This window comes from Chiloscyllium plagiosum, unplaced genomic scaffold (genome assembly GCF_037043375.1).
Source record: "Chiloscyllium plagiosum isolate Xiang-an unplaced genomic scaffold, Cpla_swu_hap1 HiC_scaffold_3, whole genome shotgun sequence".
In the NCBI taxonomy this organism is placed as follows: domain Eukaryota; kingdom Metazoa; phylum Chordata; class Chondrichthyes; order Orectolobiformes; family Hemiscylliidae; genus Chiloscyllium; species Chiloscyllium plagiosum.
The window spans coordinates 77,812,261-77,837,451 of NW_028270141.1; the positions used below are offsets into that span (position 1 = coordinate 77,812,261).

Here is a 25,191-nt window from a genome sequence, read left to right on the forward strand (position 1 = left end):
CAGGTACTCATGCGACTCAGCCAATGTTGTCTATCTCATAAACTGCAGGCAAGGATGCCCTGAGGCATGGTACATTGGTGAAACTGAGCAAAGGCTATGGCAACGGTTGAATGGGCACCGCACAACAATCAATAGACAGAAGTGTTCCCTCCCAGATGGAGAACATTTCAGCGGTCCAGGACATTCGACTTCGGACCTGCGGGTGACCATCCTCCAAGGCGGACTTCAGGACAGGCAGCAGTGAAAAGTGGCTAAGCAGAGGCTGATAGCTAAGTTTGGTACCCATAGGGAGAGCCTCAACCGGGACCTTGGTTTCATGTCACACTAGACATTCAATTCCTGAAGAAGGGCCTGTGCCCGAAACGTCGAATCTCCTGTTCCCTGGATGCTGCCTGACCTGCTGTGCTGTTCCAGCAATAAAGTTTCAACATTCATGTCACACTACCATCATGTCACTACAGGTGACTACCATTGCACTATACACACACACTCCTATACACAGACGCACACAGACACTCACACACTCCCACACTCACATATGCACCCTCTCACAGATTTACATACTTTACACTCACATACATATGTACACTCTCTCACACAGACCCTCACAAGCCCCAGCCCAGACACACACACCTACAGACACACACATTCCCATACTCACATATGCATCCTCTCACAGACTTAGACATTTTACACTCAAACACATATATACACTCTCTCTCACAGACACTCACAACAGACATACAGACTTACACATACTCCTACAGACACACACACTCTCACATGCAGCCTCTCACAGACTTAGACCACTTTACACTCACAGACACACATATACACTTTTTCTCACAGATACTCACAAACCCCCCACCCCAGACACACACACACTAAGACCCACATGCACATATGTTTGTGTGTGAATTTGTACTTAAAGAGTTACACTATACTTTGCTCAGAAATTGCATGAATCCATGTAAGACTCTGTTAACTCACTTTTTAGATTAGAATCAGTCTAAACATTATGGCACAGGCAGGGAACACAGAGGGCTAACACCTTCAACATCTCAATATTTTATCTGCGCTGACACCAATTGTTACAGTTAACCTGAGAATGTAACTTTTTTTAAAAAGGTTTTGTGATTTATATATGAAAGAAGTGAAACTATCATGGTTGAGAGACTTAACAAACAATCAAGGTATTTTTCAATGTATAATTTCAGTTACATCACACTGTAAACTTTTGCTATCAATTCTGTGTCTTACAATTGTGTACTCTACAATGACCTGATGAAGGAGCGGCACTCCGAAAGCTAGTGCTTCCAATTAAACCTGTTGGACTATAACCTGGTGTTGTGTGATTTTTAACTTTGAGTTATAAAGAAAGGCTGGATGGGCTGGAACTTCTTTCACTGGAGCATAGGGGGTTGAGAGGTGAGCTGATAGAAGTTTATAAAATAATGAGAGGTATAAATAGAGTTTATCATATTGTCTTTTCCCCAGGATGGGGAATTTCAAGACTACAGGGCACATTTTTAAGGTGAGAGGAGAGAGATTTTAAGATATGAGGTTTTCTTTTTACACAGAGGATGGTTCACACGTGGAATGAACTTCCTGAGGAAGTGGTGGATGTAGGTACAATTACAATGTTTAAAAGACCATCTAGACAGATAGAACATAGAAAATACAGCACAGTATAGGCCCTTTGGCCCATGATGTTGTGCTGAGGAGTAATCCTAATCTAAAGTAAAATAACCCAAACTATGTGCATGTCCAGTAGTCACTTAAATGTCCCTAGTGACTCTACTTCCACCACTATTGCTGGCAACACATTCCATGTGCTCACAACTCTCTGAGTAAAGAACCCCGTCCTGACTTCTCCTCTATATCTTCCTCCTAACACCTTAAAACTATGACCCCTCGTGGCAGTCAATCCTGCCCTGGGAAAAAGTCTTTGGTTATCGACTCTGTCCATGCCTCTCATTACCTTGTACACATTGATCAGATCACCTCTCTTCCTCCTTCTCTCCAGAGAGAAAAGTCTGAGCTCAGTCAACCTTTCCTCATAAGGCAAGCCCTCTAGTCCAGGCAGCATCCTGGTAAAACTCCTTTGCACCCTCTCCAAAGCCTCCACATCTTTCCTAAACTAGGGTGACCAGAACTGGATACAATATTCCAAGTGTGGTCTCACCAGGGTTTTGTAGAGCTGCAGCAAAATCTCGTGGTTCTTAAACTCAATCCACCTGTTAATGAAAACTAAAACACCAAATGCTTACTTAATAACCCTATCCACTTGGGTGGCAAGTTTGAGGGATCCATGCACTTGAACACCAAGATCCTGCTGTTCCTCCACACTGCCAAAAATCTTGTCTTTAATCCTATATTCAGCATTCCTGTTCAACCTTCCAAAATGCATCACTTTGCATTTATCCATCTGCCATTTCTCAGCCCAGCTCTGCATGCTGTTAGTGTTGCGCTGCAGCCTGCAATAGCCCTCCATACTATCAACAGCACTTCCAACCTTTGTGTCATCAGCAAACTTACTAACTTACTCCTCAACCCCCTCATCCAAGTCATTTATAAAACTACAAACACCAGAGGCCCAAGAACAGGGATGCCACTCATCACTGACCTCCAGGCAGAATACTTTCCATCTACAACCACTCTCTGCCTTCTGTCAGCCAACCAATTCTGAATCCAGACAGCCAAATCTCCCTCTATCCCTTATCTCCTGACTTTATGATTGAGTCTATCATGGGGAACCTTATCAAATGCCTTGCTGATGTCCATGTACACCACGTCCACTGCTTGACCTTTGTCAACCTGTCTCGTCACCTCCTAAAATAACTCAATAATATTTGTGAGGCATGACCTGCCCCTCACAAAGCCGTACTGACTGCCTTTAATCATGCTATGCTTTTCTAAATAGTCATAAATCCTATCCCTCAGAATTATTTCCAAAACCTTGCTGACCACAGACATAAGACTGACTGGTCTGTAATTGCCAGGGATTTCCCTATTCCCCTTCTTGAAAAGAGGAACAACATTCGCCTTCCTCCAATCCTTCGGTACGACTCCCATGGAAAGTGAGAAAGCAAAGATCTTTGCCTGCTGGTTAGCAACCTTCTTTCTCGCTTCCCGGAGCAACCTAGGATAAATCTGGTCTGGCCCTGCGGACTTATCGATCTTAATGTTTGCCAAACTTTCCTCCACATCACCATCCTCAATCTCGATCAGTTCAAGCCTGTTTCCCTGCTCCTCAAAGTTCTCAATCACAACTAGGTCTCTTTCCTTAGAGAAAACGGAAGCAAAAAAGCTCATTTATGGCTTCCCATACCTGCTCAGACTCAACGCACAAGTTCCCTATGCTATCCCTGATCAGCCCTACCTTCTCCCTGGTCATTCTCTTATTCCTCATGTGTGAGTAAAATACCATTGGGTTCTCCCTAATCCTTCCTGCCAAGCCTTTCTTGTGTCCCCTCCTGGTTCTCCTCAGTCCATTTCTGAGCTCCTTTGTAGCAAGCCTGTAATCTGCTAAAACTGAGCTAGACACTTGTTTCCTCCACTTTACGTAAGCTGCCTTCTTCTTTTTGACAAGAAGCTCCTCTGTTCTCGTCATCCAACGTTCCTTAATCTTACCCCTTCTTTCCTGTCTCAGAGGAACAAATTTATGCATCACTCACAACAACTGCTCCTTAACACTCTCCATATGTCTGTTGTGCCCTTTCCGTGGAACAATTGCTCCCAATCCATACTTCCCAACTCCTGCCTGATAGCGTCATAATTTCCTTTTCCCCAATTAAATATTTCCCATGGTAACTGCTCCTTTCCCTCTCCATGGCAATGGTAAATGTGAGACAGTTGTGCTCACTGTCACCAAAGTGATCTCCCATCGTGAGATCTGACACCTGTCCTGGCTCATTGCCGAGCACCAAATCCAAAATGGCCTGACCCCTCGTCGGCCTGTCTACATACTGAGTAAGGGAACCCTCCTGAACACACCTGACAAAAACAGCTCCATCAAAACCATCTGCACTGAGCAGGTTCCAGTCAGTGTTGGGAAAGTTGAAGTCACCCATAACAACAACCCTGCTACGTCTGCACTTTTCCAAAATCTGCCATCCTTCAATCTCCCTACTGCTATTAGGGGGTCTGTAGAAGACCCCAATGAGGTGACTGCTCCCTTGCTTTCCTAGCTTCCACCCATACTGACTCAGTAGACAAATCTTTCTCGACAACCTTCACTTCTGTAGCTGTGATGCACTCTCTGATTAGCAATGCTACACGCTCCCCCCCGCACCATTCTTTTTAAATCTCCTAAACCCTGAAACCATTCCTGCCCCTGTGAAACCCCTGGTGGCTCAGTGGTTAGCACTGCTGTCTCACAGCACCAGGGTCCTAAGTTTGATTCCAGCCTTGGATGACTGTCTGTGTGGAGTTTGCACGTTCTCCCCATGTCTGCGTGGGTTTCCTCTGGGTGCTCTGGTTTCCTCCCACAATCCAAAGATGTGCAGGGCAGGTGAATTGGCATGCTAAATTGCCCACAGTGTTAGGTGCATTAGTCAAAGGGGAAACAGGTCTGGGTGGGTTGCTCTTCGGAGGGTTGGTGTGGACTGGTTGGGCCGAAGGACCTGTTTCCACACTGTAAGGAATCTAATCTAAAAAAAAACCCCACATCTCTGTTATGGCCACAACATCATAGCCCCAAGTACTGAGCCATGCTCTAAGTTTGTCACTCTTATTTCTGACACCCCTTGTGTTAAAGCAGACACACTTTAACCGATCCCTTTGTTCCATCACATGAAAAACCTTCCCAATACATTCACTACATCCTGTCACTACCTCATCTACAACTATCATCCCCCCCCCCCCACCCCAGATGTGTAGCTCTGGTTCCCACCCTCCTGCCAAACTAGTTTAAACCCTCCCGAACCACTCAAGTAAATCGCCCACCCAGGACGCTTGTGCCCCTCCAGTTCAGATGCAACCTGTCCTTCATACACAGATTCCACCTTCCCCAGAAGGCATTCCAATGGTCTAAGTATCTGAAGCCCTCCCTCCTACACCAGCCGTGCAGCCACGTGTTAAGCTGCACTCGCTGACTGTTCCTCACCTGTCTTGTGGCACCGTTAGCAAACCTGTGTACACTACTCTATTTGTCCTGCTTTTCCATCCGAGCTCCCTGTCATCATCTTTTCTGATCCTCAATCCCTTTATTGGTGCCAATATGTACCACAATTTCTGGCTGTTCACTCTCCCCCTTCAGAATCTTGTAAACCCAATTGGTGACATCCCAGACTCTGGCGCCTGGGAGGCAACATACCTTCCAGGAGTCACGTTCCTGACCGCAAATTCTTCTGTCAATCCATCTAACCAATGAGTCCCCTACCACTAGTGCTTTTCTATTCTCCCTCCTGCCCTTCTGAGCCACAGTGCCAGGCTCAGAATCAGAGTGACAACTATGCCTTTCCCTTGGTCCAACACTTCCACCTTCCACCCCCCCCCCCCACCCCCCCCCCAAGCGGGCGGCACGGTGTCACAGTGGTTAGCACTGCTGCCTCACAGCGCCAGAGACCCGGGTTCAATTCCCGACTCAGGCAACTGACTGTGTGGAGTTTGCACGTTCTCTCCGTGTCTGCGTGGGTTTCCTCCGGGTGCTCCGGTTTCCTCCCACAGTCCAAAGATGTGCAGGTCAGGTGAATTGGCTATGCTAAATTGCCCTTAGTGTCAGGTAATAAGGGGTAAATGTAGGGGTATGGGTGGGTTGCACTTCGGCGGGTCGGTATGGACTTGTTGGGCCGAAGGGCCTGTTTCCACACTGTAAGTAATCTAATCTAAAAGCTGTCCCCATCAGCTGTATCCGAAACGGATAAACAAGATATTTGAAAAGGAAATGTTTGGAGGGGTATGAGCAGAAGCAGCCAGGTGTGAGTAGTTTATTTTGGGATTATAATCAAGTAGGCAAAAGTGAGGACTGCAGATGCTGGAAACCAGAGTCTAGATTAGAGTGGTGGTGGAAAAGCACAGCAGGTCAGGCAGCATCCGAGTAGCAGGAAAATCAACTTTTCGGGTAAAAGCCCTTCATCAGGAATGGAGCATGAAGGGCTTTTGCTCGAAACGTCGATTTTCCTGCTCCTCGGATGCTGCCTGACCTGCTGTGCTTTTCCAGCACCATTCTAAACTATTTTGGGATTATGTTCGGTTTGGACTGATGGGTAAATTTCCGTGCTGTATGACTCATTCCTAGTCTACGGCGAGAAGCGGGATAACTGTGAAGTCTACAGACTTTTGGTTCTCAACAGGAATTGTCCCTTTTTTGAGAGGAAACATTGCCAGAGAAATTCAGAAGTGTTGCTTGTTGAATTTTCCGTTCGTTTACGGGGGTGAAGACAGTTCAATACTCAGCAACGTCTCTTAAAAGTTAGCTGTCACATTGTGACAATGCTCCCTTAATCCACTTTATTCTGCTCAAAATAAAGCTCAGATATATTCATGAAAGGTTTGTCATATTTCTACGCAGATTGTACAGTTACAAGGACAAATTATAGACTAGGTCACTTCGGCCTGATTCCTCCCAGTTACTGAAATAAATTGGATTACTTTACGCACATTTAGATATCAAACAAGTTACCACTCCTGCTGTTACCATCGTTCAGGACATATGGTATTTAATCAACCGACAATGGATTTCTCGTTGATCGTATTCCTAACCAATTCATCTGGGTTTATTTATCCCATAATGCCAGCTGCCATTCAGCCCTTTCCGTTGGTCCTTCCCAAAGTGTCCGTTGGTCACCTACGTCACGGACGTGCTCGTGACACGGCAGTTGAAACGTGTGCGGTGCTGCTGACGGCAGCCGCAACAACGTTGTTAATTAGCGCACGCGCACCTTGTACGGGGTTGCCGGTATCCGCGCGCATGAGTCGTGTTGTTGACAACACGAACGTTTTTTTCAATGTTTACTTCGAGGAGAGAGAGTAGAAGAAACTTTGTAGGAGTGTTTCCTGAAGTGAGTAGACCTCTGTGTACAGTCCGCTGTGTTGCGCTTGACATGGCTTTAATTCTGTACCTTTTGATGTTTTCAAGTACCTGGTACTTAGAAACCAGTCTGTTTACTATAATTGAGTGATTATAAAATGGTGTAATGCTATCTCGGTTGCACTGCTTCATTTCATTTTCTAAAATGCCCATCTAATTGTACACATGAAAAACTATTAACTGTACACAATATCTTGTCTTTTTTTTCCCCTGATAAATACACATTTGCCTATATTGATTCAGTTTTAACTTGAATGTAAACAGTGCTTTGTAAATTTTATATCTGTGCTGATAATTCAGTGAAATTGGTGGGTGAGAATGTTGCCTGTCAGCTGAAGTAGATAGCTGGTTGAGGTCCCATCTGCTTTTGGGTTTTGAAATATCAGCCCTTGTTTTAGTGTTAAATTAAGCAAACAATTTAATAAATAACCCCTGAGTATTGTTGACGTTTTTGACTTTACCTAGACTTGCACTTGATTCACAGTAATATAAGTAGTCTGTTCACTGCAAAAAGGAGAGAGGCAGCAAATTATTTTTTTAAATAAGAACATCTCCATCTCTTTTCAGAATGATCTTTGTTCCTCCACTTGTTACTTGAACTGAGGCCCAAATAATTGGTGTCTATTCCTCAGTATTGTCTCTTTCTATCTTTCCAAATACCTACAACTTGGCCATCCTCTGAGGAGCTTTCTTCACCTTGGTCTATTACGCATCCTCAGATTTCCATCAGACTTCACACTTCATTTAAGTGGCTATTTAGACCCTGTGCTCTAAAGTTCCCTTCCTTAAGCTTCCTATCTCTCTTTCCCCTCTCAAGTTACTTAAAGTCTTCGTCCTTCAATCAAGTTAAAAATCACACAACACAAGGTTATAACCCAACCTAGTGTTTATTTGGAAGCATTAGCTTTCATCAGGTGGTTGTGGAGCATAAGATCATATGACATAATTTATAGCAAAAGACTACAGTTTCGTGCAACTGAAGTGAGATATTGAACAACCCTGGATTGTTGTTAAGTCAAAGAGAGGTGCAGCATGGAAACAGACCCTTTGGTCCAACCCGTCTACGCCGACCAGATATCCCAACCCAATCTAGTCTCACCTGCCAGCATCCAACCCATATCCCTCCAAACCCTTCCTATTCATATACCCATTTAAATGCCTCTTAAATGTTGCAATTGTACCAGCCTCCACCACTTCCTCTGGCAGCTCACTCCATACACGTACCACCCTCTGCGTGAAAAAGTTGCTCTGTAGATCTCTTTTATATCTTTCCCCTCTCACCCTAAATCTATGCCCTCTAGTTCTGGACTCCCTGACCCCAGGGAAAAGACTTTGCCTATTTACCTTATCCGTGCCCCTCATAATTTTGTAAACCTCTATAAGGTCACTCCTCAGCCTCCGACGCTCCAGGGAAAACAGTCCCAGCCTGTTTAGCCTCTCCTTATAGCTCAAATACTCCAACCCTGGCAACATACTTGTAAATTTTTTCTGAATCCTTTCAAGTTTCACAACATCTTTCCGATAGGAAGGAGACCAGGATTTCATGCCAGGACTCCACTTTCAAGGAGCTATGAACCTGCACTCCAAGGTCTTTGTTCAGCAACACTCCCTAGGACCGTACCATTAAGTGTATAAATCCTGCTAAGATTTGCTTTCCCAAAATGCAGCACCTCACATTTATCTGAATTAAACTCCATCTGCCACTTTTCAGCCCATTGGCCCATCTGGTCAAGATCCTGTTGTAATCTGAGGTAACCCTCTTCGCTGTGCATTAAGCCTCCAATTTTAGTGTCATCTGCAAACTTACTAACTGTACCTTTTATCTCGGATCCAAATTATTTATGTAAATGACAAAAAGTAGATCCTTGTGGCACTCCACTGGTCACAGGCCTCCATTCTGAAAAACAACCCTCCACCACCACCCTCTGTCTTCTACCTTTGAGCCAGTTCTGTATCTAAATGGCTAATTCTCCCTGTGTTGCATGAGATCTAACCTTGCTACTAAATCTCCCATAGGGAACCTTGTTGAACACCTTACTGATGTCCATATAGATCACACCTATCGCTCTGCCCTCAGGCTCACTGGTCTGTAGTTCCCTGGCTTGTCCTTACCTCCCTTCTTAAACACGTTAGCCAACCTCCAGTCTTCCAGCGCCTCATCTGTGACTATCGATGATACAAATATCTCAGCAAGAGGCTTAGCAATCACTTCTCTAGCTTCCCACAGAGTTCTAGGGTACACCTGATCAGGTTTTGGGGATTTATCCACTCTTATGTGTTTTGAGACATCCAGCACTTCCTCCTCTGTAATATGGACATTTTGCAAGATGTCACCATCTATTTCCCTGCTGTCTATATCTTCCATGTCCTTTTGCACAGTAAATCTGATGCAAAATACTAATTTAGTATCGCCATCATTATCTGCACCTCCACACAAAGGCCGCCTTGCTGATCTTTGAGGGGCCCTATTCTTTCCCTAGTTACGCTTTTGTCCTTAATGTATTTGTAAAAACTCTTTGGATTCTCCTTAATTCTATTTGCCAAAGCTATCTCATGTCCCCTTTTTGCCCTCCTGATTTCCCTCTCAAGTATACTCCTACTTCCTTTATACTCTTCTACGGATTCACTCTTTCATCTTTTAGAATAGTTTGCAGGTTTCAGTTCATTAATATGTAAATCCCAGAACTATATTTAAGTAACTTTCTAGAGCTAACTTAAGCTTTTATAAAAGAAGGTGACATCTCAGCTCAGGCAAAGCATTAAGTTGTGAGATTGGAACCTGTCTGTATCCCAATCTTGAGTCAGACTGGTTCAATTTCCAAGGTGGAATTTACAAAATATTACATGTATTGACTGCCTGCAGATTGTGCATTTTCTGAGCAAAATACGATGTATCTGCAAGAATAATTCTGCAAAAACAAATTCACCCCATAGACTTGTATGTGTGTGTGTGTGTGTGTGAGTATAGTGTAATAGAACCCTAAGGTCCCAGTTGAGACCATCCTCCTGGGTACAGAACTGTGCTATCATTCTCCGCCCAGCCACTTTACATCGTTGCCTATCCTGAGGCAGCGCCTTGGAGGATGGTCACCCGAAGATCCGAGGCCGAATGTCCCTTACGATTGAAGTGTTCCCTGACTAGGGGGGAGCACCCCTGTCTGGTGATTGTTGCGCGGTGTCTATTCATCCGTTGTCGTAGCGTCTGCTTGGTCTTGCCAATGTACCATGCCTTGGGACATCCTTGCCTGCAGTGTATGCGATAGGCAATGTTGGCCGAATCACATGCGTACCTGCCACATACACGGTGAGTGGTGTCCCCAAGGGTAATGGTGGTATCCGTGTTGACACTCTGACATGTCTTGCAGTGGTTGACATGACAGTTTGTACGGTGTTGTGGTCGATGTTGTCCTGAAGGCTGGGCAGTTTGCTGTGAACTGTCATCTGCTTAAGGTTTGGCTGTCACACCCTCTCACAGACTTATACTCCATCACACCCATGCATACACTTTACCAAGCTTTCACACTTGCTGACGCACACTGTCTCACGTGCACTCACACTCATGCGCACTCACACACACAGAGTCGTAGAGATGTACAGCACAGAAACATATCGTTTGGTCCAAATCCTCCATGACGACCAGATATCTCAACCTAATTTCGTCCACTTGCCAACACCCGGCCCACTTCCCTCCGAAACCTTTGAATTCATATACCCATTCGGATGTCTTTTAAAATGTTGCAATTGCACCAGCCTCCACCACTTCCTCTGGTAGCTCATTCCATACACATACCACCCTCTGTGAAAAAGTTGCCCTTTAGGTCTCTTTTTTTATTATCTTTCCCCTTTCATCCTAAACCTATGTTCTGTAGTTCTGGACTCACGCCAGTCCGGGGAAACGACTTTGTCTATTTATCCTATTCAGGCCCCTCATGATCTTATAAACCTCTATAAAGTCACCCCTCAGCCTCTGATGCTCCAGGGACAACTGCCCCAGCCGATTCAACCTCTCCCTATTGCTCAAATCCTCCAATCATGGCAACATCCTTGTAAATGTTTTCTGAACCCTTTCAAGTTTCACAACATCTTTTTGATAGGAAGGAGAACAGAATTGCACACAATATTTCAAAAGTGGCCTAACCAATGTCCTGTACAGCTGCAACATGACCTCCCAACTCCTATACTCAGTACTCTGACCAATAAAAGAAAGCATACCAAATGCCGCCTTCACTATCTTATCTACCTGTGACTCCACTTTCAAGGAGCTATGAACCTGTACTCCCAAGGTCTCTTTGTTCAGCAACACTCCCTAGGACCTTACCACTAAGTGTATAAGTCCTGCTAAGATTTGCTTTCCAAAAATGCAGCATCTCACATTTATTTGAATTAAACTCCATCTACCACTCCTCAGCCCATTGGCCCATCTACTCAAAATTTGTTGTAATCTGACGTAACCTTCTTTGCTGTCCACTACACCTCCAATTTTGTTGTCATCTGCAAACTTACTAACTAAACCTCCTCTGTTCACATCCAAATCGTTTGCATAAATGACGAAAAGTAGTGGACCCAGCACCGATCCTTGTGGCACTGCACTGGCCACAGGCTTCCAGTCAGAAAAACAACCCTTCACCACCACCCTCTGTCTGCTATCTTTGAGCCAGTTCTGTATTCAAATGGCTAGTTCTCCCTGTATTCCATGAAATCTAACCTTGCTAACCAGTCTCCCATGGGGAACCTTGTCAAACGCCTTACTGAAGTCCATATAGATCACGTCTACCACTCTGCCGTCATCTATCCTCTTTGTTACTTCTTCAAAACGCTCAGTCAAAACGCTTGTGAGACATGATTTCCCATGCACAAAGCCATGTTGACCATCCCTAATCAGTCCTAGCCTTTCCAAATACATGTACATCCTGAGGATTCCCTCCAACAACTTGCCCACCACTGACGTCAGACTCACTGGTCTATAGTTCCTGGCTTGTCCTTACCACCCTTCTTAAATAGTGGCACCATGTTAGCCAACCTGCAGTCTTCTGGCACCTCACCTGTGACTATCGATGATACAAATATCTCAGCAAGGGGCCCAGCAATCTCTTCCGTAGCTTCCCACAGAGTTCTAGGGTACATCTGATCAGGTCCTGGGGATTTATCCACCTTTTTGCATTTCAGGATATCCAGCACATCCTCCTCTGTAATATGGACATTTTTCAAGATGTCACCATCTATTTCCCTGCTATCTATATCTTCCATATCCTGCTCCACAGTAAACACTGATGCAAAATACTTGTTTATTATCTTCCCCCTTCTCCTGAGGCTCCACACAAAGACCACCTTGCTGATCTTTGAGGGGCCCTATTCTCTCCCTCGTCACCCTTCTGTCCTTAATGTATTTGTAAAAACTCTTTGAATTCTCCTTAACCCTATTTGCAAAAGCTATCCGCTGTCCTGTTTTTTTCCCTTCTGATTTCCATCTTAAGTATACTCCTACTATCTTTATACTCTTCTAAGGATTCACTGGAACTATCCTATCTATGCCTGACTAGGAGAAAATGAGGACTGCCGATGCTGGAGATCCAAGTTGAGAGTGTGGTGCTGGAAAAGCACAGCAGATGAGGCAGCATCCGAGGAGCAGCAGAATCGATGTTTCGGGCATAAGCCCTTCATCATGAAGGGCATATGCCTGAAGCAGCGATTCTGCTGCTCCTCGGATGCTGCCTCACCTGCTGTGCTTTTCCAGCACCGAACTCTTGTCAATGCCTGACATATGCTTCCTTCTTTTTATTCACCAAACCCTCAATTTCTCTAGTCATCCAGCCTTTCCTTTCACCCTAATAGGAATATACTGTCCCTGGACTCTCAATATCTCATTTCTGAAGGGTTCCCATTTTCCAGCCATCCCTTTACCTGTGAACACCTACTCCCAATCAGCTTTTGAAAGTTCTTGCCTAATACTGTCAAAATTAGCCTTCCTCTAATTTAGAACTTCAGCCTTTAGATCCGGTCTATCCTTTTCCATTTTAAAACAAATAGAATTATGGTCGCTGGCCCCAAAGTGCTCTCCCACTGATACCTCGGTCACCTGCCCTCCCTTATTTCCCAAGAGTAGGTCAGGTTTTGCACCTTCTCTAGTCGGTATATCCACATACTGAATCAAATATTTTCTTGTATACACTTAACAAATTCGTCTCCATCTGAACCCTTAACACTATGGCAGTCCCAGTCTGTTGAAACGTGGTAATAAAAGATTGAGGAGCAATAGATGTTAATTGGGAGAATTCACAAATAATGTGATGCCTTGCCTTCCTGTGGTGCGAAGTACATGTTCATACTCGAGGTTTAAGAGTGGAGTTGAGGAAGACAACCAGCACAACACTCGTCCAGGCACCTGTATGTCGACATTGATGTGGTCCTGATTCAATGTTGACAATTTCAGATCTTTTAAGATACTTAACTATTACTAGATCAGGGCGAGTGAATTAACTACTAGTACTTGAATGATTGATCTGTGTAAAGATTATTCGTACCAATCTTGTCCCTTGAGATATATGTATTCTGTTTGTATAATCTTTGTATTTAAGGAAAAGGGGATATTGTATTGCAGTAATAATTTTACGTTGATTAGTATATCATTTAGCATGAATGCATTTTAAGTACACTATCACCACATGAAATGATGCAATGCAGCATGGTGCAGAATTTAGAGTAATGTTGATCCTGATTGTATGTGTGGAATGAGCTCTACTATATCCCTGTAAATATTCGGTTTTTCAACTTAAGATGAAACAAAACTCTGGTTATCATTTACCAGAGTGTGTATGTTTGTGTTGGAGACCAGGAACACAACAAGCCTCAATGAGTATTAATTATTGATGGCCTTCTATATCAACAACTGGCAACCCACTACCATCACACCAGAGAATGGAAACTATTCAGTGGGAAGCCTGCTGGAATCACACGGAATCTGGAGCTAATTTCTACCGGTCTAATTCTTTCACGGTCTTAGGTGGCCTGCATTGCTGCTTTCCTCCTCTCCAGTTGCTGCTTGACAGGGTTCATCTCAGTAGTACAGGAAGAGGAGGAGGAATCAGGGCTCACTGTTGCTGTTAGTGTCCAGAGTGTACCTTTTATGACAGCCATAAGCCTGGTGGCCATATTCAGTAGACCTTCAACAGCCATAACCTTGGGGCTTGTGGCAAATCAAGAACTTGCTGACTCTATGTACAGGAATAGGGATGTTATCCTAGAGCATTGTCATAGTCTGTAGCTCATCAGACATTAATGAAAACTAAAGACTGAAGCCATTTTAGCCAAAGGAGCTTGGAAAGTCAAAAATGGTGTCTCTCTTCGCTACCCCCTTATTCAATTGTACATTCGTAACAGTAATGGATCCTCTCTGCAAATGTATTGTGCTGTTTAATAAGGGTCTGTTTGTTATCAACAAGAAGTTGATTAGTGTAAGAATTTTGATTTTTTTTGTTACGATTCTCCAGTAGAACTTTCTACACTAATTTTCCAGAAGGAAAAAAAATGTATTTTGAATGACACATACTAGTTTGACCTATCTTGTACATTTTGAATTGACACTTCAGTGCATCTAGTCTATTTGTTTCCAAGTATTGTGGGTATTTTATTTTAATGATTGTTTTTGTTTCATCTGGGGTTGTTCACTTTGTTCTTTTTAAATTGGCAGAATCTATTCAAAGTCAATATTCTCTTCTCCTCCGGCTCTAGAGGGGATAGCCAAATCGCCTCAGGGAGCATTTGGTCAATATGCCTCAGCCCATTTGTCATTTTTAACTAAGGAGTTGTAGCTATGAGGACCTATGGGGGGGTTGTCATCCTCTAACAAATATGAGAGATTTTTTTTTAAACAAAATCACATTTTGGTGTGAGAAGGAAGGATCTGTGTTTGTGTCCACTGTCACTATCAACTATCTCTCTTCTTTTAGAGTTTAATCTAGTAGAAGGTAGGGGGCTGTGTGAGGTTGTGGTGGTCATTCCTATCCCACTCCCAGTGGAAACCATGGATTTTCACTGTCCCTGTATCCTCTTATTGATTTTGGAGGTTTGTAAACACAGTTAGCTAAAATACTCTGACAATTTATAACGATTCTCTAATAATTTACTGAGTTTGGTAATTATTTAATTTGACAAAGAAAGTACAGGTGTTCCCCGCTATCCAAAAATAAAGCAGTCCTATGAACCTTTTGTAAGCAGAAATGGCGTAAAGCAAAGAAGCAATTGCCAATAATTTACAGGGAAAAGTTTTTTTTTTAATGTTTCCAGACCTAAACAGTAACCTACCAACTCATACCAAATAATACACACAACCTAAAATAATACTAACATGTAATAAAAGTAAGAATGATATGATAAATATACAGCCCATATAAAGTAGAAATAATGTATTTACGGTGTAGTTTCACTCCACTACAATCTGGAAGACAGCGAACACATTGGAAGGCTGAGACGTGATGGTGGTGGTGGTGGTGGTGATGATGACATGTTAGGCTGAGTTGTCAGACATTGGGGTGGTGGGAGGTACCGGAGGATGGGGTGTAGGAGAGAGAGGAAGAGGGTGATCTATCAACATTTCTCCAGAAGGTGCCACTCTCGCTGCACGTGCTTTTTTTGTAAAAGCGAAAATCCTCTTAGTTAGCAAAAACACATGCTAGTTTAGGTCTTTTTTAAAAGCGAATTGGTGTAAAGCAAATGTTTGAAAAGCAGGGGATACCTTTATACAACCATGATAGATGTGAATGTTTCATCGATCTAGAATGAAAGAAAAGCAGCAGTGGTTTTGTTGTCTTTGGTGATTACAGTCTTTGTTCTTCTCTCAGGATGCTGTAAAGGACCTTTTGGTCTTCTCCCAAGAAGATTGGTGTTTGTTCCCCTGCACCCCCTCTCACCGTCTCCCCATCTACTCCTATTGACAAATCTTATTTTGGGGGCTGGTAGCTTAGGCTATGTCAATCAATCGTCTGAATCCTTTTGACAAAGTAATTATGGGACAGCTACTCATGACATTGGATGACCTTCCCCTTGGCCCAAGTTTATCTCATTTTCTCTGCGAGCACAAACTCCTTATTTTGCAAAATTTTGCTTTCATAATAGGGTAGTGCCACCTCCAATAAACCTTTTTCTTTACACTTGTAGAAGGCTAATTACTGCTGCAACACAATGAAGTGGAGTCTCCTGCTACACTCAGGAAAAACTAAATATGGAATGCTAAGAGAGCAGTGTTTTAAAGGAAACCCAAATTTCCAACACTCCTCAGTCTTGCCCATGTGGCCTTGCCTGAGATGATCCCACATCGTACTAATTGGTCATTGCATGGTCAGTAGTATTGTCCAAGCAAGTGCCAGAGGTCTGACTGGCTTTGCTTTTGGGGACAGCATTCATGCTGTTATAGGTAAAAACAAGGACTGCAGATGCTGGAAACTAGAGTCTAGATTAGAGTGGTGCTGGAAAAGCACAGCAGGTCAGGCAGCATCTGAGGAGCAGGAGATTCATGCTGTTATGCCTAAAGCTGTCTGATTTTTAGCCAAATCTGTGATATTTGATTTTGATGTAGTACTGTTACATGTACTGAAGTACGGTGAAAAGTTTGATTTGCATGAAGTGCAGGTAGATCATAACAAATAAAGATCATAGGTTTATTGAACAGAGCAAGGAATACAATAAGTTATGGCTGTAATGAAGGTTTACAAAAGTAAGGACATCAATAGATTTGAAATTTCAGAGGTTAGTTCAGAAGTCTAATAGCAGTGGGGAAGAAGCTATCTTGAATCTGTTGGAATGTTTGTGTAAGGTTTTGTATCTTCTGCCTGACAGAAGAGTTTGGAAGAGATTATATGAGATCCTGGACGATGTTGGCTGCCTTTCTGAGGCATCAAGAAGCATAGGTGGAGTCAATGGATGAAAGGTTGGCTTGCATGATGGACTAGGCTGTGTTCACAACTTTCTGTAGTTTCTTATGGTCCTGGACAGAGTATTTGCTGTATCAAGCCTTTATGTATCCAGATAGAGTGCTTTCTATGGTGGAGCTATAAAAGTTAGTGAGAGTGCTTATGGACATGCAGAATTTCCTTCTCCTGAGGAAGGAGAGGCAGTGTTGTGCCACCCTGACCATTGGGTGGTCCAAGACAGATAATTGATCATTACTTCTAGGAACTTGCTGCTCTTGACCATCTCCACCTCAGTTCCAATGATATAGATAAGAGTGTGTCTTACTCCTCGCATACTGAAGTCAATGATCAACTCTTTAGTTTTGCAGATGTTGAGGGAGAGGTTGTTATCTTTATACCATGCCACCAAGCACACACTCTCTTTCCTGCTTTCTGTCTCGTCATTGTTTGATATCCGACCTACAACAATGATGTCGTCAGTGAACTTGTCGGTGGAGTTTGGAAGAAATTCGGTCACACAGTCACGAGTGTTCAGGGAGTACAGTCAGAGACTAACTATGCATCTTTGTGGGGTGCCGGTGTTGAGCATTATTTTGGAGGAGGTGCTGTTGCCTATTTTCATGAATTGCAGAATGGTGGTCAGGAAGTTGAGGATCCTGTTGCAGAGGACAGAACAGATACCTGGGTCTTGGAGTTTAGAGATTAGTCTGGTTGGGATTATAGAAGTGAAGATTGAGCTGTAGTCAGTAAGCAGATGTCTCATGCAGGTGTCCTTCTTATCCCGATGTTCCAGGGATGAGTGTAGGGCTGGGGAAATGACACTGTGGACCTGTTGGGACGGTAGGCAAATTACAAGGGACCAAGGCTCCTGTTCCCTGGATGCTGCCTGACCTGCTGTGCTGTTCCAGCAATAAAGTTTCAACCTGCTTCAGGGCAGGTGACAGTTTGTTGCTAAACCCTCGAAGTGTATTTTATCTTCTATTTCCTTAATAAAACTAGCATTTTCTGCCAATAAATCAATGTTTTCTCCCAATGTTTCCTTTTATTGATCATCCTGAAAAAAAGTAGGCAACAGTCAGTATTTTCTAAAGGTAAACTAGAGATGGGTAATAATTGCCTACATCTTGTGAATATATTTAAAAAAAACACTTGAGTGCTTCCTGTTCCCAGTGCACACAGTCATATGTCACAGAAACAGACCTGTCAGTCCAACTCATCCATGCCAACCAAACATCCCAAAATGACCTAATCCCATTTGCAAGCATTTGGCCCAAATCCATCTAAACTCTTCCTATTCACGAACCCATCCAGATGCCTTTTAAATGTTGTAATTGTACCTCCCTTCACCACCTCCTCTGGCAGCTTGTTTCATACACACACCACCTTTGAATGAAAAAATAACTCTTCAGGTTCTTTTTAAATCTAGCCTCTCTCACCTTAAGCCTATGCACTCTAGTTTTGGACTCCCCTACTCCAGGAAAACAAACCTTGGCAATTCACGCTATCTATGCCTCATGATTTTATAAATCTCTAAGGTCACCCCTCAGCCTCCGATGCTCCTGAGAGAAAAGCCTCAGCCTATTCAGCCTCCAGTACCAGCAATATCTTTCCTATATAAGGGTGACCAGAATTGTATGCAGTATTCTAAAATAATCAATATCTTGTACAGCTGCAACATCCCTATACTCAAAGGTCTGACCAATGAAGGCAAACGGACTAAATGCTGCCTTCACCATCCTATCTGCATACAATTCCACTCTCAATGAATATGCACTTGCACTCCTAGGTCTCTTTGTTTGGCAGCCGTCCCCAAAGTCCTATTGTTAACTAAGTCCTGCCCTTATTTGTCTTAGCAAAGTGCAACATTGCACATTTATCTAATTTAAACTCCACTGCCACTCCTTGGCCCTTTAGACCATCTGATGACAGTCCTATTGTACTCTGAGATAATCTTCTTTACTGTCCACTAGACCATCTACTTTTCTATCATCTGCAAACTTATTAACCATTCCTCATATATTCACATCCAAATCATTTGTATAAATGACGAAAAGGGGTGGACTCAATACCGATCATTGTGGCGCACCTCTAGTCATAGGTCTACAATCTGAAAAGCAATCCTCTACCACCACCTCTGTCTCCAACCTTCAAGCCAATTTTGTATTATAATGGATAGCTCTCCTTGGATTCAATGTAATTTAACCTTGCTTGGCATGCAGAACCTTGTCAAACATCTTGTTGAAGTCCATATAGACAACATCTGCTATGCCTTCAATCTTTTTTTTGTCACTTTTTTTTAAAAAACCTAGTCAAGTTAGTTAGACATGATTCCCCATGCAAAACGTCATGTTGACAATACCTATTCAGTCCTTCGTCTTTCCAAATGTGTGTATATATATATCCTGTCCCTCAGAATCTCTTTCAACAACCTACACACCACTGATGCATAGTTCCTTGGCTTTTCCTTATAGCCTTTCTTAGATAAGGGCTGAATGAGCTGCCAGAGGAAGTGGTGCAGGCTGGTACAATAAAATATTTTAAAAGGCATCTGGATGGATAAATGAATAGGTAGAGTTTAGAGGGATGCGGGTCAAATGCTGGCAAATGTGACTAGATTAATTTAGGATATCTGGTTGACATGGATGAGTTGGACCAAAGGGTGTGTTACCGTGCTGTACTGCTCTGACTCTATTAGCCAACCTCCAGTTTTCTGGCAGCTCGTCGCTGACTGTCAGTGATGCAAGTATCTCAGCAAAGTGTCCAGCAATCACTTCCCCAGCTTCCCAGAAAGTTCTCTGGAACACCTGATCCAACCCTAGAGAATTATCTACCTTGATATATTTTAAGACCTTCATCTCCTATTCTGTAATATGAACTCTTTTCAAGATGTCACTATTTATTTCCCCAAGTCCCTTAGCTTTCACTTCTCCCCAGTAAGTACTGACATGAAATATTTGTTTAGTGTCTTCCCCCATCTGCTGTGGTTCCACACACAGACTGCCATGTTGATCATTAAGAGGCCCTATTCTCTCCCAATTGTTCTTGGTTTCTTAATGTATTTATAGAGTATCTTTGGATTCTCCTTAACTCTATTTGCCAAAGCAAACTCATGTCCCCTTTTTGCTCTTCTGATTTCCGACTTTAGTATACTCCTACTGCCATTATAATCCTCTCGGGATTCACTTGATCCCAGCTGCCTATACCTGCCATGTGCCTCCTTTTTCTTTACCAGAGCCTCAATTTATCTAGTCATCTAGCATCCCTTGCAATTTTCAAAGGCCTCCCATTTCCCAATCTTCCCTTTACCAGTGAATAGCCTCCCCCAATCAATTTTCAAAAGTTCCTATTCAATTCTGAAAAATTGGCCTTATTACAATGGCTCAACACTTCAGCTCCCCCTCCCACTCCACCAAGGACATGCAGGTCCTTGGACTCCTCCATTGCCAGACCATAGCAACACGAAAGCTGGAGGAAGAGCACCTCATCTTCTTCTGCCTAGGAACCCTCCAACCACAAGGGATGAACTCAGATTTCTCCAGTTTCCTCATTTCCCCTCCCCCCACCTTGTCTCAGTCCAACCCTCAAACTCAGGACCACCTTCCTAACCTGCAATCTTTTTCCTGACCTCTCCGCGCCCACCCCACTCCAGCCTATCACCCTCACCTTAACTTCCTTCCACCTATCGCATTTCCAATGCCCCTCCCCCAAGTCTCTCCTCCCTAACTTTTATCTTAGCCTGCTGGACACACTTTCCTCATTCCTGAAGAAGGGCTCATGCCCGAAACGTCGATTCTCCTGCTCCTTGGATGCTGCCTGACCTGCTGCCCTTTCCAGCAACACATTTTCAGCCTACTACAATTTAGAAATTTTAACTTTTTAATCAGTCCAATCCTTTTCCATAACTACTTTAAAACTAATAGAATTATGATTAATTGCCCCAAAATGCTCTCTCACTGACACCGCTGTAATTTGCCCTGCTTTATTTCCTAAGAGAAGGTCAAATATTGCATCATCTCTAGAAAGTATATCTACGTATTGAATAAAAAAGTTTCTTATACATGCTAAACAAATTCCTCCTCATTTAAGCTCTTAACACTATGACAGCCATATGTTTGGAAAATTGAAATCTCCTACCATTGCAATCCTAGCCATTTCTATCCCTGAAGAGATCCCAATGGTCCAAAAATGTGAATTCTTGCTCCTTTTCACCAGTTCCTTCGCCATGGATTCGTCCCCTCTATCCTCCTGTTGCTACTCTCACAGCATGTGGCACTGTTAGTAGTCCAGATATTACTACCTTTTGAGAACTTTTTAAAAAAATCTCCTGCCAGTTTCCTGTATTCTTCCTGCAGAACCTCGTTCCTTTTTCCTACCCATGTCATTAGTACCATATGTGGACCACAACTTGGGGCTGCTTCCCCCTCCCCCCTCAAGTATCCCAAAAACACGATCTGCGAATCACGAACACTGGTACCTGGGAGTCAACACACCAGTCAGGAGTCTGTCTCACTCTCACAGAACCTCCTATCTGCTCCCCTAACTATGGAGTCCCCAATGACTAATGTGCTGCTCATCTCCCCTCTTCCCTTCTGAGCAACAGGGACAGACTCTGTATCAGAGACCTGTACCACATGGCTTCCCCCGGTATGTTTCCTTCCCCTCCCACAAACACTGTCCAAAATGGTATACTTGTTACTGAGGGGAATGTCTACCAGTTCCCTTTTCATCCACTGACTGTAACCTATCTGCCTCTTTCTTGCACCTGAGGTGTGACTACCTCCCTGTAACTCCTCTCAATAACCCTCTCTGTCTCCCAAACAATCCAGCTCCAGTTTTGAACACTATTTTTGAGGAACTGGAGTTGGGTGCACTTCCTGCAGATGAAGTCAGCAGGGACACTGGTGGTGACCTTACCTCCCACATTCTGCAGGAGGAACATTTAACTGCCCGCACCACCGTTCCCATTATTCTAAATTTCTGAAGAGACTATAGAAAAGTAAGGAATAAAAAAACTAATTACTTTACCAATCCAGCATACAGAAGATTTTTTTATTTTTGGTAGGAGGAGGAGGAGGATGGGTGGGAGATAATACCTATGTAGTGTTTCTGGTAAAGCAACCACCCAAATTATTATTTCACTTATTCAGCAGTCCTGTGTCCACTCCTGCTCAATGTGCATCCTGCCAATTCATGAGGTACATTTTTAATTCAGTGATTCACCTTCTCGTCAGCCCCCCTGGCTGACGCTTCTGCTCTTTCTGCTGCAGCACCAAAACAAAACCTGTCAACATCCTCATAGAAGCACAGAAAAAGAGTTTTTGGCCAACTGTGTCTGCACTCGTCAACAACAACCACCTGGTTATTCTAATTAATTTTCCAGTATTTGGCCCATTGCCTAGTACACTTGCAATACCAAGGCATACATCTAGATACTACTTCAGAGTTATGAAGGATTCTACCTTTACTGCCTTTACTGGCAGTGAGTTTCAGATTCCAACTAATCTGTGCATGAAAATATTTTTTCTCATCTCCTCTAAACCTCCTGACCCTTAGTTTTAGTCTCTGCTCAACAGGTCATTGACCCCTCCATCAATGGGAAACGTTTATTCTCGTCTACCCTATATATGCCTTTCATAATTTTATACATTGCAAACATTTTCCCTCTCAATCTTCCCCACTTAAAGGAAAACAATCTCAGCCTGTCCACTCATGGTTCACAATATTTTAAGTTCCAGAGCATCTGCAAATTTTAAATTACATCTAGGTCATCTTAATATATATCAGGAAGAGCAGGGGTCTTATCATACATCTTCAGAGAAATCCATATAAAATGTTCTTCAATTTGAGAAAGAATTAGTGGGGGAAAAAAGTGGTGACTGTCACTCAGTCAGTTTTGTATTCATGTTGTTACTGTGGCTTTTATTCATCCCCTTTGTTACCTAACTTTCTTTTACACAAGGGCAATTAATTCATCAATAATTTACTATTTTGTCACATTCTAATAGTTTTCATTATAATTTACAGCAAAATGTCCCATCTTCCTAACAAGGTTGAAGCAGAGCTTCAGCCTTTGCTTGGACAACTGTTGAAGAGCATAAAGGAGAGAATCTCAGGAGCACCATCAGTTGAATGTGCTGAAGAGATCTTGCTACACTTGGAGGAAACTGACGAAAACTTTCACAAGTATGTTGAAAAAATGTGACATTTGGGGTTTGATTTTCAAAACTAAATTAGTGTAGAGGATGAACCTTAATTAAGAGGTTTGAAGTTGAATTCTAGCTCTACCTGGCATTCACAGCCTGGATGGGTCAACATTGAACTAGTAAGTGGTATGAAGTAACTGACTACATTCACATGCTTAAGTTTTTTTTTTGGTGATGGGTCTCTAGTATAGAGGGGTTAATTTTGTTACTTCCCTTTGCAAGCTGCACTCATCATCCTACTTGCCCAAAAATAGAGAATTGCACAGATCAATTCACAAGAGGAAAATTACAAAGAAAATTAAAAATACTTTATCAAAGATTATGGAAAAACAAAGAAAATGTTTTTTTATAAGAGATTTAGAGATTAAAGAAGATTCCTGGATTTACATAATGAAATAATAGAGAATATGTCATTTATTCTTTGCACTGTTAAATACTACTAGAATGACCTCAGACTCCAGTGTTGCACTTTGGAGGCCAAACTATAAAGGGTAACATCCCTATCTATTTTGGAATTAAGTGATCTGATTGCAAAACACTTTGTATGACCAACTATTAATGCAGGAGTTCCTCAGGATAGTGTTCTTGGCTGAACCATCAATGACCTTCCCTCCATTATAAGGTCAGAAGTAGGGATGTTCACTGATGATTGCATGATGTTTACTGCCATTTGCAACTCCTCAGTCCATGTCCAAATGTAACAAGGACTGGACAATATCCAGGCTTTGGCTGACAAATGACAAGGTTGAATGTTAGACAATGGACAACTCCCAGCAAGTAAGAATCTAACTTATGACATTTAATGGGGTTAATATCACTGAATCACACTCAATCAGTATCCTGGAGTTGATCCTGGGAATTACTGTTGACTCGCAACTGGATTGGACTAGCTATATAAGCATTGGCTACAAGAGCAGGCCATGTGCTATGATTACTGCAGTGAATGACTTCCCTCCTGACTTCCCAAAGCCTGTTGCTCAATGCAAGGCATAAGTTAATAGAGTGATGGACTTGTCTGGATGTGTGCAGCTCCAGCAAAACTCAAGAAACTTTAATACCATCCCAGACAATGTAACCCATTTGATTGGCACGCAACCACAAACGTTTACTCCTTTCATCACAAACACATAGTGACAAGACGTTTACCATCTGCAAATGCCCTGCAGAAGTTCTTCAAAGCTCCTTAGCCCCTTACAATTGCATGTTTATCACCTTCTAGAATGATGAGAGGTGCAGACTTGACTTGAAAGATATATTGCCATTGTGGAACTCTTCGCTAAAAGTATCGTGGGTGCATCTACAGCACTTGGACATGTAGCATTCAAAAAAGCAGATTACCCCACCTTCTCATGGGCAATTAGAGATGGGTGGTAAATGCTGGCCCAACCAATGGTGCTTAACTCCCTTGATTAAATAATAACAACAAATTACTTGCCTGTTCTAATTTTCTCTCTTCAGTTGAATTGAAAACATTTCATCCACTATTTAATACTGTGAAAGCCAATAATAATTTGTGCCTGATGTTAGTACTCTTCATCTAAACAGTCATGGAGAAGTATTCAACATATAATCAGAGAAAGCAGAACTTAGATTTTGAAAGTTTGTTTTCTGCCATACCAGTGATGTCAGCTTTTAGCAAAATGCAAAGTTATTTCCAGAAAGTTTTTTATAAGGTATCACACATTAGACTAAATAATACGATGAGATCCCATGGTGATGGAGGTAGAATGTTAGCATGCATGGAGGGTTGGCTAACCATTAGAGGACAGAGAGTTGGGAAAAGGGGGGCATTTTCATACTGGCAACCTGTAGCTAGCAGTGTGTGGTAGAGATCAATGCTAGGTCACAATTATTTACAATATATGTATTAATGACCTTGAGGAAGGTGAATATACCATAACCAAATTTCCGGATGATTTAAAAATAAGTGGGAAGATAAGTGGCTAGAATGACATAAAGAAGCTATGAGGTGATATGACAGATGAAGTGAGTGGGCAAACATTTGCAGGTTTATAATGTGAATATTATCTAAATGGAGAAAAACTGCAGA

The 25,191-nt window shown here is 42.7% G+C and overlaps 1 protein-coding gene across 4 annotated transcripts in view; it reads left to right on the forward strand.

Annotated features, from left to right (window-relative positions):
- The first annotated feature begins 6,865 nt into the window (after window positions 1-6,865).
- Window positions 6,866-25,191, forward strand: part of tbc1d32 (TBC1 domain family, member 32) — a 245,760-nt gene continuing 227,434 nt past the window's right edge. For all 4 annotated transcript variants that reach the window (XR_015753686.1, XM_043684303.2, XM_043684307.2 and 1 more), the window contains exons 1-2: window positions 6,866-7,004; window positions 22,963-23,121. Coding sequence is in view for 3 of the 4 variants with exons in the window: in XM_043684303.2 (XP_043540238.2) it covers window positions 22,967-23,121 (155 nt within the window). In the remaining variant the exon portion in view is untranslated. The remainder of the gene's footprint in view (window positions 7,005-22,962; window positions 23,122-25,191) is intronic.